The sequence below is a fragment of the Kryptolebias marmoratus genome, linkage group LG7, assembly GCF_001649575.2.
Source record: "Kryptolebias marmoratus isolate JLee-2015 linkage group LG7, ASM164957v2, whole genome shotgun sequence".
Taxonomy (NCBI): Eukaryota; Metazoa; Chordata; class Actinopteri; order Cyprinodontiformes; family Rivulidae; genus Kryptolebias; species Kryptolebias marmoratus.
In genome coordinates, this window is record NC_051436.1 from 25,162,862 (window position 1) to 25,178,873 (window position 16,012).

The 16,012-nt window shown below is 39.9% G+C and overlaps 1 protein-coding gene across 2 annotated transcripts in view; it reads right to left on the bottom strand.

Annotated features, from left to right (window-relative positions):
* Positions 1-16,012, bottom strand: part of shroom4 (shroom family member 4) — a 45,640-nt gene that overhangs the window by 20,266 nt on the left and 9,362 nt on the right. For both annotated transcript variants that reach the window (XM_025002789.2, XM_025002788.2), the window contains exons 2-3: positions 13,782-13,992; positions 1,916-4,694 (exon numbers count right to left, since the gene is read on the bottom strand). In XM_025002789.2, the coding sequence (XP_024858557.1) occupies positions 1,916-4,694; positions 13,782-13,834 (2,832 nt within the window). In that variant the 5' untranslated portion in view covers positions 13,835-13,992. The remainder of the gene's footprint in view (positions 1-1,915; positions 4,695-13,781; positions 13,993-16,012) is intronic.

Sequence of the window (16,012 nt, forward strand, 5' to 3'; positions counted from 1 at the left end):
TTTATGTAGTCCTGTGATGGACTTGTGACTTGTCCAGAGTGTACCCCACCACTTGCAGAGTGACTGCTGGAGACAGGCTCCAGCTCCCAACCGTTCAGAAAGGAGAAGCAGGTAAAGAAAATGGATGAATGGAAGAAAAAAAAGTCCACATCTTAATTAATAAGAATGATTTCCCCATTTCATTAAAATATCTCAGTATTAACACGTGTTATGAGATTCCTGACAGAGGTGTGCTCAAATGTACAAACACACATTCATCACATCTGTTCCCGTTAAAAAAACCTGGACCAAATTTTAGCATCAGAGCAGCCACCTTTGATTAAAAAGAAAGAATCTGAACATGTCGGGGTGCAGGGTTCAAGACTCCCCCAAGGCTTTGGTATGGCAAAATCACACAAAACCAACAAAACTGTTGTCTTGGACCAAATATTTGCTGACCCCAAGATCCATTTTAATCTAAGACAAATGTCAGCTTGGATTACTTCAATGTCAAATGTTAAAGATACTAAGAGGCTGAAGTTCACAGGAGTTGTTAAAAAAAAAAAGTTAAAACCAATGACTTATATGGATAGACATGACATCACGTGACTTTGGATGAGCTAAAAACGCTGCCATCTTACGCTAGTAATTCAGTTCTGCTTTTGCGCTCAGCAATACAGGAATGCCTTCTTTTTATGCTGCATTTTCCTGCACAAATCTTCACGGAAAATGTCCGGACGGCGTTACATTTAATCGGTAAGTGTTTTTCTTTTAATAACAAGGCTGCTTAACAAGGAGATTAGTGCCTGAGTCTAACTTTACTGCAGAAGACGTGCATCAATACTGGACGTTATTAGCGCTAGTTTTAACGTAAAACTTTCTGTGTTATGCATCTGTGAAGTCAAGGTCTCGCATTTAAACATAAACATGTGTGGTATTAACTGAAAAGTTAGAATCAGGGAAGTGACTGCCTTGCTACTGCAAAGTTCATGAAGGTAAAATGCCTTTGTAATTAACCGTGCTTAAGATAATTTTATTATGTACCAAAAATGCAGACTAACATTTGTATAATTGTGTAATCAATGCGTTTGCACAACTGTCATATAAACATTTTTTGACTACCATTGTGATAGCTCTGGATTTGCATTTCTGTTAAATTCATGGTTGTTATTAATTTAATTACAATAACCAAGTATTTGTGACATTGTATGATAAAGTACATGCACTATTGGGCTCATCTTCCCCCCCTAAAAATATTTATTTCGTTAGTCCTCAGCATTGTTTATATAGCCCTGCGCCTTTAAGAATACTGTAGCAAGATGGCGCCGCTTTCGCCGCACCTCGGCCCGAGCCTTTAAAGTGGCGTGTCATGTCTATCCATATAAGTCATTGGTTCAAACCCACACCCCCAGAGCCAAGAATCAAGCTGTAACCCAACGCTGCCATTACAGCCAACACAAGTAGAGCACCATTAATTCCCTAGCCGCCTCAATCCCATGAATTATTTCAACAATTCGCCAAGTTTTTAATGAGAATTTCAGACTTTGACCACATGCAGGATGTGAGGTTCAAATTTAAGTCAGCAATTCAAGCAAGGAACACTTGGACAGGGTAGCGACTTTTAGCTCCAACATCCAAGTGTGGCCACTCGATACATTTAGCTGCTGGTTGAGGAAACATATTTGAGTTGTCGATCTTTAGTGGTCACTTCAGTATTTTCCAGGAGTACAGTTCCATGTTACAGTCCGTGAGATGAAAAGTTTATTGACCTGGATTCATTACTGCAACAAGCCCTACTGAAAGTTGATTACCTAAAGGTGAGTGTTTAGTCATGAGCAATAAGGTTTTTTTAGCTAAAAGGTTCATATCACAGGACAGCAGTTTCCTGCTGAGCCTGGATGAATATTGAAATGAATCAATCAAGAAGTATTCTTACCTCTGTTGGGGTGTAGCTCCTCACTGTGTATCTCTGATGCAGAGGTTGGTGGTTCTCCAGCGGCTGTAAATGATGGTTGACTGGATAAAATGCTGACTGAGGGACCTGATTTTGGGTTTGGTTGTGAGAGAACATTGGAGGCTTGGATTGGCAGTTGTAGAAATGTTCCTTATGTTCAAAGTCTTCATCTCTTTCTCTGATGCCAGAATTACCGTAACACTCCTTATAAGAGGTGAGCTGAAAATTTTCCTCCCTTTTCTTTTCTTTTTCTCTCTCCCATTGTCTCATTCTTTCCTCTCGCTCCCTCTCCCGTTGGATCTCCCTCTGCCTTGTACACTCCATTTCTAACTCTCTCTCTTGGCTTTCGATCTCCTGCTGCCTCTCCATCTCTCTTAACCTCTCTCTTTTCTCCTCCATATCACTGAACTGTTCCCTCTCTATTTCTTTCTGCCTCTCCCTGATGGCACTCACAGACTGCTTTCTGGCCTCCATAGTGTTTGGAAGTTGGACATTTTGCACTCCACCCTGGTAGGAGTATCTCTTCCGGGTTGAATGCTGACCAAGCTCTCCTGCCTGGTGGTCCGAATGATGTTCAGTTTTTTTCTGCCTGTAACTTGACACACTTGAGGCATTTGATACAGACATTTCTCTGCAAGTCTCCTCAAAAAACTTCATTCTATCTGCAAATGGAAGAATATCTGATTCCTCCGTTCGAGGATTCGAAGAGGAACGATTGTAGGAGGAGCTGGATGAGGAGGTGAAGGTGCAGACTCCATGACGTGACTCTGTGACTCCTAACACCCTTTCACCTGAGACTCTAATTTGTCGGTCCCCATCTAGTTCTGGCTGGAGTTTATGTTCTGGGGTCCAACGCCAGCGGCGGCCCTTTCCAGCAGGTGCCGGTTCCTCCACGACTCTGATGCCAGCACCAAAACTATGGACGCCTGGGTTCAGAATCTGAACAGACCTAGATCGGCTACTGTTCTGAGCGTAGGTTGTGGACTGGGTTTGCAGAATATCACAGTTTGACTTACTTGAGGTGCTTGATGTCCTAATTTGGGATGAGGTCTGGGAATCTTGAGGGACTGCTGGTGAGGCAAAGGCAACTTTGGTACATTTTTTCTGAGAGAGATTTGAGTCTGTTTCCTCTTCACAGGGGTCTGAACCCTCCTCTTCTTTGACAGTTTCTCTACTGCAGAGCAGTCCTCTTGGACCATGACTGCGCTGAATCTGGGCTTTTTTCCTCTGAATCTCATTGCGGAGGTTGGTAGCAAATCGCTCACTGTGACGACGGTTCCGTCTATAGTTTTTAGACAAGTTTGACTTTTTTACGTTTTCCTCTTTTTCCAGCCCACATCTGCTTCTTTCCACAACTGCTTGCTCCTGGGGTAACATATTCACACTGACAGCAGCACTGAGAGGCTGGAAATCACTCTCAACTATCTCATTAGGACTCAATCTTACCTGTGGTGATAATCTTGTGGGTTCACCTGGTACACTCATGGAACGACCCCAAGGCATGTGATAATTAACCAGGGAAAGGGACCCACCATTTATGTTTCCTTCTAGCCTCTCAGTTGAAACACCATCTTCTGCTTCCAAGACTGAACCTGGGGTTGAACATCGACTACCACTCCATATATTTGAAGGAAGCTGGTTGTGAAAAGCTTCTTGGTTGTTTGTTGTAGGGTGGACCGACGATGAATGAGACCACTGGCTGCTCCAAGGAGACAGTGGGGAATCAGAAAGATTTGATGTGTTGCAAGGCTCTACAGAAGAGTTGTTGCTGTTGAATTGCAGTAACTGAAGCTGAGTAGCAAGAAGCTTCTCAGGGGTACTGTTCCGGTGCAGCTTGGTAGAGGAGTGATTGGTCTGAATTTGAATTTCCATAGAACATTCAGGATATAACAACTGTGGACCAGAAGGAATGATAGGGCTTTCAGAGGCTGCCACTGAGTCAGGGAGATCACCTGAGGTGGTCTCTGATTTGTAGTCTTTTCTAGCACCACTGTCGCATCTAATATGTTGAAGTCCATCAGTTTGTCTTTGGACAAAGTGAGATTCTACATCCTCTATTTGTAAATCCTCATGTTGGTTAATCTCTTCCAGTGCAGAAAAAACATTCTGAATTACAGATTCAGAAATTAGGAAGGACTTGTCTTTTTCATAATAAGAAACATTGCAATCTTCAATAGGAGCAGAGGTGCAACATTTGTTGGCAGCATCAGTGTGACTCTGTGTCGCTCTAAAACTGTCCTTTCTGGTTGGTGGCTGAGGGGGGCTATTCTTCCTCTCCATTCGAGTTTCTACATTTCTTAAAATTTCAGAGTGTCCTCCCTTCTGCTCCTGCTCATAACAGCAAGATGAAGGTCTGTCTTTTATCTCAACTGGCCTTGGTCTTGGCCTGGTCAACGATCTGGACTCGTACACAGTTAGATCTGGGGCCTCACTACATGGCCTCCTCAAGGTTGAAGGGTTATCAGGGTAGTTCTGGCATGCTGGCCCAAGACTTTGGAAAAAGTTGTCCATAGAAAACACTTCACCAGGCCTTAGTGGCATGGTTGTGCAGTCAGATGTGTTTGAGCTAGCTGAGAAGGAGCTGTAGGCCGAGTCTCGCTTGTTATTAAAGATCGTGGGGTCAACAGGTGAATTGTGAGAGCCAGAGTATGGCTGTGTATTTGGTGCTGGTGTGTCTAAGCTCTCCATAGAGCCCAGAGAGCTGCTTTGGTCAGTAGAAGAGTATGGTCTGGGCAACTGAGCCCACTGCATAGACAAGTCACTGCAAAGAGAAGAAAATAAAGACAATCAAGTAAATGTTTCAAAATTTTAGTTTTGCTTAGCTAGTTTTACTAGCAAAAAAACCCAAAACTTTTTCAAACATTTTTTCAATTGAAAGTTAGGGTCTAACCAGTATTGAAAAAGTGACCTTAAAAGTACAATATTCTGTTTAATCAAGAATTAAGTATGTATGTCCAATAAGCAGAATTCATGTTGTTTCTATCTTAACAGTATTGTGTTACTTCCATACTGAGGTGGGGGGTTATGATTAATGCTTTCAAAAGTATTATAAGTTTTTTTTTTACATTTCAGCCATACACTGTGCATTTTCCTCACATATATATACTTTCAACTGCCTTGCTGAATCTGTTTTCTATTAGTGCTGATCTGAGGATCTACAGCAGCCCCATGTGTTCTTAATGCCTCTAGGAGGACGCCTCTTTAGGCAGAGAGGGATTTCCTCCTCATCAAGTCCCACTGCCTCGAGTCAAAAATCTTGAAACAATTCCTTGATTTCTTTCGTCTTCTTTCCACATCGCACAGTCACTTCGTTAGATTATTCCTGTTTCATTTCCTTTATATGAAACAAGTTTATTCCAAAATGATGAATGCATCTAAATTGTCTGATTAGGATCTAATTTCAAATAGATGTCATAGGTTAGGTAACTGTTTCACTTTCTAAAATTCAAAAGGAGATGGATAGATCTTCTATTATTTAATGCTTGATTCAGAAAAAATATTTTTTTTAAAAGTCACTTTTGTAGCTGTGATAGGCTGTATCTGTAATGGCCAAAATCCATTTAGTTAAATGAAGTAATTATGTCCAAAGGAAGGGACGATTGACGTACCAGTACTGGGACATGAACAAAGGCCTCAATCGATTAAGCTATTACTTTGTAAAATTCAGGTTAACACATATGGTTTATTGTTTGTCTGACTAAACTTGCCAAACCCCAGTTTTAAAGCAATAATGAAGATGTTTTGAAGAAGGGTTCTGTGGAAAGGTTACGAACAATTATTAATTTACCTGTTGTAAATATGTCTTTGAACAATCTCAGTTTAGAGAAATAGTTTGATTCTGACTGGACTAATGAGCTAATGGCTATTCCAAGAGAGGCCAAGACCAAAGTGGAATGCTGTCATCTTTAAACTCCAATCTCAAAACCTTGATAGTGGCTGATACACATGCTTTCAAATTACAGTCAATTTTGCATCAAATGATTATTCTGCCAAAATCATTAAATTCCTGCTGAAAGTGCCCCCAGGCTGCACTGGAAGTGCTACAACTAGCTGTTGCTGCAGCTATTTGCTCTTAGAAATAATCATAATATTATATCTAAATAACAGTAAAATGTTAAATTAATGGTAATGTTAAGATAAATTAAATATTTGTATGAACCACTACAAAACAAAACTTAAAAATATAATTGCTTTAGGGCGGCAGCAATCCACTTGGACTAGCCATTAGCCTGTTATGTTGTCAGAATTCAACTCTATATCTCCACACTGAGGTCATTCAAAAAGCTAGCTACAACAGGTAAGATATTAATAGTTCAAAACCTTTCCACAGAACACCACTTATAAGGTTTTGAAGTATTTTTTAACTTAGTGGTTCCTAAAGTTGGGGTTGGGACCCCACTGTGGGTCATGAAACACCAATTGTGTAAAGTTTTCAGTCTATTCATTTGTTTCCATGCCTGCTAATATGTCAGGCAGTAATCAGTTCATTCAGCCCACCTGTGTCTGCTTACTGCTCTGTTGCCTCTCACCTGTGTTCTGTCTACTTAGACCCCCTCCAGCCACGGACACACTGCCAGATTATCCATAGCAGTCCTGTGTGAAGTTGTCCAGTGTTACCTTCCAGACAATTTTTGCTCTCTGATTTTTGACGTTGCTTCTGCCCTCCAGATTTTCATATTCTGTCTCACCCCCGTCAGTCTCTACATTTGTCTCTGCTTTCTGGACATGGACCACAGATGCGGATTTCGGCCATCGCCCTCAGCTCGCCCCATGCCTGATCTCCTCACCGACTGCTGCTGTGTTTCTTACCCATGCCTGCCTTCTGACCATGTCTTCGCCTATCAGGACATATCAGGATTTATTATTGAACGAGTTGTGTTGAGAAGTCACCCTGGAACCTTCCTGTGAAGACTCTAAGGTTCACATGTTCAGAGGCAGGGCAACTGACTCCTCATCCAAGAGCTGTCCCTGAACGTCTGTGTGACCAGTCTGACTCCCACAAGTTCCAGATTTTAAAATAAATCTCATGAAACATACTCTGTGCTCGGTTGAGTTATTGGGTTCTCATTACCTGACTTTACAAATTGATGCATCTTAAGATGATTTCAAGAAATAAGAGCATATTTTTTTGATAATTATGATGAAATCTAAGACACTACTTTTATAAATGCAGTGTCATGCCTATGGAGGACCAAAACTGACAGAATTAAATATAAAAAGCAGAAATATATAAAAGGCTCAATAAATAAATAAAAGGACAAATAAGTAAATGAATATGCTTAAAATGCACCAATTAATTTAAAAAAGGAGAACTTTACCCCATGTTTTATAATTTAATTGACATTCTGTTGGGGTCTGGGAGTCTTCTCCCACAGTTTTGACCGGTGCTTCTTCCTTTTCCTCAGTAAGTGGTGCCTGAACTCTGGTGGCTGAGGACTGATAGGTGTTTCCTATCAAGACCTAATCAAGGAGAGGTTTAAAAGGAGCTTGCTGCTAGCACTTCGTCGCCAGAGTGTTAACCTATGGGGTATGTCTCGTGCTCACTTGGTTCCTAGCCTCTTCCCCGAAGTTACTCACGTCTCCTTGTGTCTCTTTCCCAGGTTATCTCTGTGCTCAAGTTTTCTGCTCCAGAACATTTCTCAGTCTCACCCTGAACTTCAAGTCTCCAAGTCTGCTTCACCTCCTGAGGTTCATTGCTGGCATTCTTGGAAGTTCTCCTTGAGAACCACTTCCAATTGAACTTACCCTGCTAGCCACCCTGCTAACCACCATCTTGCACCACCAGCTTCTAGCTCTCAGACCCCACTCATCTCTCCCTGGCGGTGTACCATCAAATCTTCTGTAAGCAACCTCTCCAGTCATCCATTACTCATTCATTTCTTTCTAATCTAACCATTTCACCTTCTCATACAGTCGAAGACCCGTTCCAGAGTTCCGAGTCCCGGACCATCCTCTTCAGCACTCAGATACTTTAAATAAACATTTTAAATCTGCTTCTGTCTTCTGAGTGTGTTCTGCATGTGGGCCAAATATGTAACTAAAACCATGATACATTCTTATTTATTTTTTCAGTTTAGTTCCAACAAAGTACATAATTTAAATTTTACTGTTTATAAAAATAATTTCTTTGGTTTTCCTTATAGATGTATTTTTGTCTCTAATTTTTTTATTATTTTTTTTCCTTGCAAGTCTTTTTATTTTCATGTTTGTTTTTACATTTTTCCATCTCCTCTTTTTATTAGGACAGAGAACAATAAATATCAATATTAATCATTAATATTAAATGTTTCTCATTGGACTTGATTGCCAAGCACTCTGCTTCAACCCTAAAATCTGACTTGGGACATCTGTAAAACCCCCACCTTTTAGGTCCCCCACAACTTTGTGGGCAACTGCATTTTTACCGATGGATGGAACTAAAGACTTTCAAAGATTATTTCATAATGAAAATCACATAAGACAGAAAGGAATAGGGGAAATTTGGGAATCTGGGTTAGAAAATTACATTTGACATATATTGTCTCTCATTGTTAATGCAGTAAGAAGGGGGGACATAATGTTCTTGTGCTTGGTTCAAATCCAACCTGTAAAATCCCCCACACGCACAATCTGCAGACATTTTATTGTGGTTTCTTTTTCCAATAAAGAAGAAAGAGTCCTTTGCATTACTTTGGTGTCTTATTCAAACAATAAGGAAAATTTCCAGAAAAAACAGGAAGAAAACTGGAGACAAACTTCTTGACAACAAGCTCTGAACTCAAACAGAGCAGTAACCGGTGAACTACCTTCAGGCTGTTTCAGTGGTATTTATGGTTCATACGTTAAAAATCCTAAAACCCATAAGCTTTGTTCAAGTTGTAAAATATTCAGAATTTTGTTCTCATATGGCCTTGTGGTTTGTAAAATTTGAACAAGTCATGTATTTCCACATTTATCATAGGCTCTAAATACATGATTTTTATTAAAAGAGGCCATCTTTCCCCCTCAGAGAGCAAAGGCAGAAAAATTTTCAATTACCTTTGTCTTCTGCTGTCAAAGGCAAAAAGGCGATAATGTGTTTTTCTGTGTGTGTTTGTCTCTTGTGTTAGCAAAATATCTCATGGATCAACTGACTGATTTTAATGAAACCTTTAGAAAGTAATCATTAGATTAGTCCTTATGATCATCTACAACTGATTAACTTTTGAAATCAATCCAATTTAAAATGGTCACCAAAGCCACTTGACACTAGTCAACACAAAAAGGGACATAACAAGTTTACATATACTGAGCTAAAATCTAACCTGGTAGTAGCAGAGAGGCATTCACAACACATACATAATATTGCATGATATAGCACATAATGTTAATTTCTAGGTTTGACCAAGATGGCAACAACTTTGTCATTGTTATAAATCTAAAGTCTAAAACTGGCATGAAAAGCAGTGGACAGTATGTATTCATTCGTGGAATCCTATGCCTTTAATTCAATCTATGTCTTCCCCACTTTCAATTAGGCTAACATGAGCAACAAGCTACAAGAATTAACATGTTAGCATGTGAAATATATTCAACCTTGTACTGTAGGATTGCTACACAGCCCAATAACCAGCTAATTAACTGCAAACATTGGCTTGTCAAGATTATTCTGTCGTACTGCAATATTCTGCACAAGTACAGAATCACAAATAGGTTATAAATATAATTAAAACAGATTGTTGACTCTGGTATTTTAGCTAGTTCATATTTTAGATATTGTTAGCCTGATTGTTGTTTAGTTTAGTTTTCTCTCATGTATTTTGTCTGTATCTTTGTCTGTAATTTTGTTCTTGTGTTGTAAAGCACTTTGAGTCACCTTGTTGCTGAAAAGTGCTATATAAATAAATTTCACTTCACTTCACTTATTAAGCAATATGAGATATTTTGGCAGCAAAAGTAATAGTAACTGCATTTTTGTTTTTAAATGAAAGCAAAGAAATATGTGATGCATTTTTTAAATTTTCATTTTATTACCAATGAAACCATAGTATTTTCAGAATCTCACACCGGCTCATGCCTAGTTCCTTCATAAAAACTCTAGTATAAATGAACCTTCATTATCTGCATGTCAACCCTTTTTTTTTTTTTTAAAGGAAGCAAGCGATGAATGAGTAAAGGGGAGGCTTCTGTATAGATTTGACCTGGCTGACAGAGACAGTAAAGTAGGAAATAAAACAGGAGCTGGACAGGAAACGGCAGTTACTCCTATCCAATCACACGGCAACCTCCAACATGTGGGGACTGATGCTGATACACAAGCACAAATACACTGTGAGACATATGAGATTGTTGAATTATTAACTTAATAAAGCACACCACCAACTTTTATAAGCAGTTTACTGTGAACACAACAACTTCCTTCCTTTACCTCTCATATTGTGTGAATGGTTAGATGATAACAAACTAACATAATGTAGAGATCAACAAAACACATTCAGACTGTACGGAATGTCCCCCTTTTTCCCACAAACACAGTTTACTGAATGTCTTCCTCTTCCGTCCACATGTTCTGGGAGTCACATGCCATTGTCCAGAGTTATGCCAGGAGCTCCCCCCTCATCTGATCCTGTGTGTACAAATGTGTGTATGTATACCAAGATCAGGCAGGAGAAACTGTGGGAATAAATGAACAATACACACACACTTACTGCTATCTAATCCTCATGGGACTATTAAATCTAAAAATGATACATTATATCACCGATTCTTATCAGGAGAACAGTACAAACCTCTTACATACAAAGCAAATGACAAGGACAGAGATGCTATTTATATTGTGAGTCAATATACAAATGACACAGACTTCCTCCTTCTCTAACAGATTACTTTGATGAGCTCATCCAGTAATACAAATAATTGCAATGTTTCTTTTTGTTAAACCAGACTCGGCGATTTATGCTTTTATGCCTTTTGCGCTTGTATTTGCTATCCTTAACATTTTCTTCTTGGAGTGTGTGCTCCACATCTCTTTTTCCTGTTTCTGGTGTATTTTTGTGGCAGCATTACAGCGCCACATAGAGGCCTGGCAGAGGCATACAGCATTGGAAAAATTTCCTGTGTTTTCCTGTGGATGAAAACAGCTCTAGAAACAATGCCACATTTACAAGGAAAAAAAATCGCTTTCAAAATACAGCGTTTTTGTGTGGACGGAGCTCCAGTTTCATCATTCAGGTTTCCTGTCACAACACTTGAAGATGATCTATGACAGTAATGTGTCTGTCAATGATGGATGTTCCTTGAAGCAAAGTTTTGAGCAGTTGCCAGCTTGACTGTCCTGATTTCTGGTAAAGTACACTTTTCTAAGTCCAAATGAATAAACATATATATTTTAATCTGTTACTTCGAGAAAACAAGCTTTATCTTGCAATAGTGTCATGAAAAACAAATCTAAGCATGTCCTCTTTTGGCTTTCGTAGATAAATGCTCCGTCTGAACTTTTAAAGGCAAAATTAAGACTGCTTTACGGTGAAATGAGCCAATAAAACGAAACTGCTATTAAAAAGAAACACCTGGCATTTTTGCTTAAGAACTAACCTGATTGAATAATAAAACATCTAAATGGCTTCTATTTATTATGTCAACACTTGAGCTCTCACAATTAGATACAATAATGGTTCATCAGCCTTGTCTGCTCAGTGAAGTTTAACAGGGTATGAACAATGTTGATGTAGTTGAGGAACTAGCATCATGTAATCTGTCATTATTGGGGTTGCAGGTTAGGCAGGAGGTGGGTTGTTGACAGCATTTCTTTCAAAAGCTTGTCTTTAGGCTGTCCTCACAAGAATGCAAGGGTGGAGTTTAAGACTGTTCTCAGTCTGGAACACAGTTTCAGGAGTTTTTTCTACTAAACTGGTTCCATTGCTAAACCAGAGCACTGGAGATAAAGTGTCTCTCTGCTCTTTGATCATCTACAGAAACTCAATATACAGCAAAGAAAGGATCAAGTGTTTACAATAAGAGACTTATTGATTTATTGTGATGTAATAACATGGTTCCGAATTGGCTCTGGGGTTGTGGAAAACCAATGTAACTATACATTTGATTGTGACATGAAAAATAGACAGTTTTAGTCACCCATACAGTCATTTTAAACCTTTTACATCCCAAAACAGTTTATGTCCTCCCCATTACTCTTCACAGAGGAATCTGATTGATTATCCGTTGGGAATGTTTAAACAATACCCAGAATAGAACAATGCTTCCTGCGTGGGCTGTGTTGACATTAAAACACAGTGATGTCACCTGTTTCCTGGCAATTGTTGTCTTTTCGGGACATACCCAGTCACAGTGAGGACAAAAATCCCTGACACTGATGTACAGCCCAAAATGCCATGCAGTCACAGGATCATAGAGTGTGACAGGATGACACACTCATGATTGATAAAAACTCATAGCAAAAGTGCCTTATTAAGCTATTTGTAAAAAAAATAATATTTTCAAATGCTGAAATTAGAAAGCAATACAAAAAATATTTAGTCAAATAAATTTCTACCTATAGGTCCTTATGACACTTCTTCACTGGAGTCAACAAAGTAAAGCTTAGAAAATATCCATCCATTCATTTTAAACTGCTTATTTGTGGCCAGGTCAAGGGGGCAACAGGTCCAGGAGGGAACCTCCAGACAGCCCTTTACCCAGCAATACTCTCCAGCTTCTTCTGAGGAATACCAGCAGCAGCAGCTCTCCTCCGAGGTCCCCACAGATGACAGAGCTCCACACCCTATCACTAAAAGTGAGCCTGGCCACCCTATGAAGGAAGCTCATTTCAGCTGCTTGCATCAAGGATTTTGTTTTATCAGTCATGATTCACACTTCATAAACAGCTATAAGGGCTAAAACATAGACAGACCAGTAAATCAAGATCTTCGACTTCCAGCACAGCTCCTTTTTCACCAATGACGAGTGATGTAAATCAATGTAAATTTAATTTATTTGGGATTGAAACCACTATTCAGAAAACCTAAATCAACAAATTGTTCTTAGGTCCCTAGGATGTTTCTTTTATTATTTTTGAGAAACAAAAAGACATTAAATAAAATAGAAAAATAAATCAATTGAAAGTAAAATAATAATTTGATGAAGCAATAATTCAATGAAGCCACTGGATTGATTGTGTATTTGTAAACCATATACTTTCTAAGAATGAAGACAAAAAACAGATAACTAGCATTACTTGCATGCCAAAAGTTTTAGGTAAATAATTTGGGTGATATTTCAGAGCTCAGAGTATCTCAGAGTTAGGGATGTCTTTTAACCACTACCACATAATACTTTAGCTCAGTATCTGTAAAATCAACTGAGTTCAAGTCATTTTTGTGATTGATATGGTGGATTTGCAGTGGTGGCCATCTTGAATCAGGTTAATAAGTTACAGATGTACATTCAATGATTACTTTCTGATTCTCAATAAGATCCACCCAGTGGTTCATGAGATATTTTGCCAACAGTCAGACAAACAAACAAACAAACACCCACACCCAATTACAAACATGATTGCTTGTAATTTATGGCAATATTAAGCCTTTTCAGACACAATAAAAGCTTTATCCACAAAAAGGGTGCAGATTTCTTGACATGTTACCTTCACACTGACAGCCTAATTTATTTAATCTGAATTGGACTATAAAATATTTCCCTTACTTTTATTCTTATTGCACAGTGACACATATTTTATGGTCTGATGCTTGTCCAACACCTCATGGCCGAAAACTATCATTTTATCAAATACAGTTTGGCCGGAGGAATATTTAGCATTCCTTTTCAAAAAGTGCTGGACAACAATAAACCAAAATGAGACATACAGTCAAAGACCTGTTTTTTGTTGCCTCACCTGCTATCAGTTGTGTGCCAGGGTAGTGTGTAGGAGCTGGAGTGGAGCTGCATGGCAGAGGGAGGTGGGGGAGGAGGAGGAGGGGGGAGTGGAGGACTGTCTGAAGGGAGCAGCGATGGAGGAGAAGGGGGAGGGGGGGGAAAGAGGTAGGAGCGGCTCGGACAGCTTTGCCAAGTGCCAGGAGTGAGGTCTGAAGGGTGGAACACTGCGCCTGTGTGTAAATGAGAGAGAAAGACTCAGGTGAGTTTTTTTTTTCTTTTTTAATCTTCTATCAATTTAGAACACTCATTTGCTAAATGTTATTTTTTTCAGCTAAGATCACAAAGATGACATACTTTCTCAGAACCACAGCTGTGAGTGTATGGAAACATCAGACAAAATATTAAATAATAAAGATAATTAAAGCTGCAAGCAGTGTTGGGCGGCCCTCGCAGCTCAGCGTCGCTCCGGCCTTGCGACCACAGGAGCTCTGACGGCCACTGTCTATGCTCTTGCACCTTTCCTGCACCGTCCACTAGGTGGCGTTTTCAGCAAATGTCCCAAATTGCCTTCAGTCCAGATCAGTACCAGTTCTGTGCCATGCTGTGAAGCTTGAGCTTTCTACGTCAAATGGTTGAAGAGTTAGAGCAAATGGGCTCTCGTGACCTTGACTTTTGACCTTGTGAACTTGAAGTTAAAAAGGCTGATACTTGACCCATGGGGAGTCTCGTTGTAATGTTTGACCTACCTACTTTGCACCGTTACAGTCACCCAAAAATCCTTAGTGGGCGGGGCTTAAGTCATTAAATTACCACAATAACGTGTGCAACAGTGCTCACTGGTGATGCACAAAAAAATCTCATGCAGATCGGATGAGGTATCAGGGAGATAAAACTCTTGGACTATTATAGGGGGCGCACTAGAGTTAAAATCCAGTACAATCCTATTGGCCTCTTCAGAGGTTAACAAAGGTCATTCATATCCAGTTTGGTGCAAATCGGATTATGCATGTGTGATTTAGAGCCAACCGTATGCAAAAGGCAAGGGATTGGCGTTCGCCATTCTGTCACGCCTACATTATTCAGGCACCAGTCAGTGCTGAGAGAGGGACTCTGCATCATGTTGTTCTGTCATCCGACACAGGCTTAAATTTGTGTGAGTGACAGAGAAAAAAGGACAACCTCCAACAGGAAAACAGGTTACTTCCTGTTGGAAGGGGGCGGGGCTAAAGTGATGTGACAAATTGACCACGTTAATGTGATTAGTACTAGTCTGTTATGACACACAGAAAGTTATATTAAGCTGTGAACTTGTATGTAGTTATTCCACATTGATGTTTCATACGACTTATGGTTCGTTCTATCTCACGTTACGGGGTGCCGTGGAGCAGTTTGGTCATGCCCACTTTCGATTCTATTGGAATCCGAAAATTTTACGCGGGGGACAATTCTCTGTGAAATTTGGTGATTTTTTGGATATGGCAAGTCGTCCAAAGAGCCGCGTAAAGTGGTGGAAAAATAATAATGAAGAAATCCACGAAATACAAGAGGCCTTTGCAGCCCTGTCGCTGCTCGGGCCTAAATAATAATAAACAACTAGAGAGTTCCTGGAGAAACTTTGACGAGGCCTGCCACGGTGTGCGTCCGTGCTGAACCAAGATGGCTCCAAGAGCTGATCAGTTGCAGACAGGAATCATAAAGGGCTGATCCTAAAGATGTGAGGAGTCCATCTATGACGTTTGACCGTTCTTCTGTACACGGTTGCAGAGTTGGAGCTCACGGACTGTTGTGACCTTGACCTTTGACCTTGTGACCTCAAACTCCTTGGCATGGATCCCTGACCCATGGGGGTTATAGCTGTGATGTTTGACCTTCCTACGTTACATGATTGCAGAGTTAGAGCACGCACAAATTTGCTCTGAAATTTTTACACCGCTAGCTTTGGCGGCCATCTTGATATTTTAACTTTGCACTCAGTATGCAATAGGCCTCTGTCTCAGCTACTGCCTTGCTAAATGTCAGCTCAAAATGTCTAAAAATGACTGAATTAAAGCTAAAAGAAATTTTGACAATTACAAAATGGCCGACATTGGCAGTTGAAGACAAGCATCATAAAGGGCTGATCCTTGACACATGAGGAGTCCATGTGTGAAGTTTGAACTTTCTGCTGTAAACGATTGCAGAGTCAGAGCACGCACAAATTTTGGTCCCAATTTTCACCTTGTTAGCTTTGACAGCCATCTTTTTTTTTTT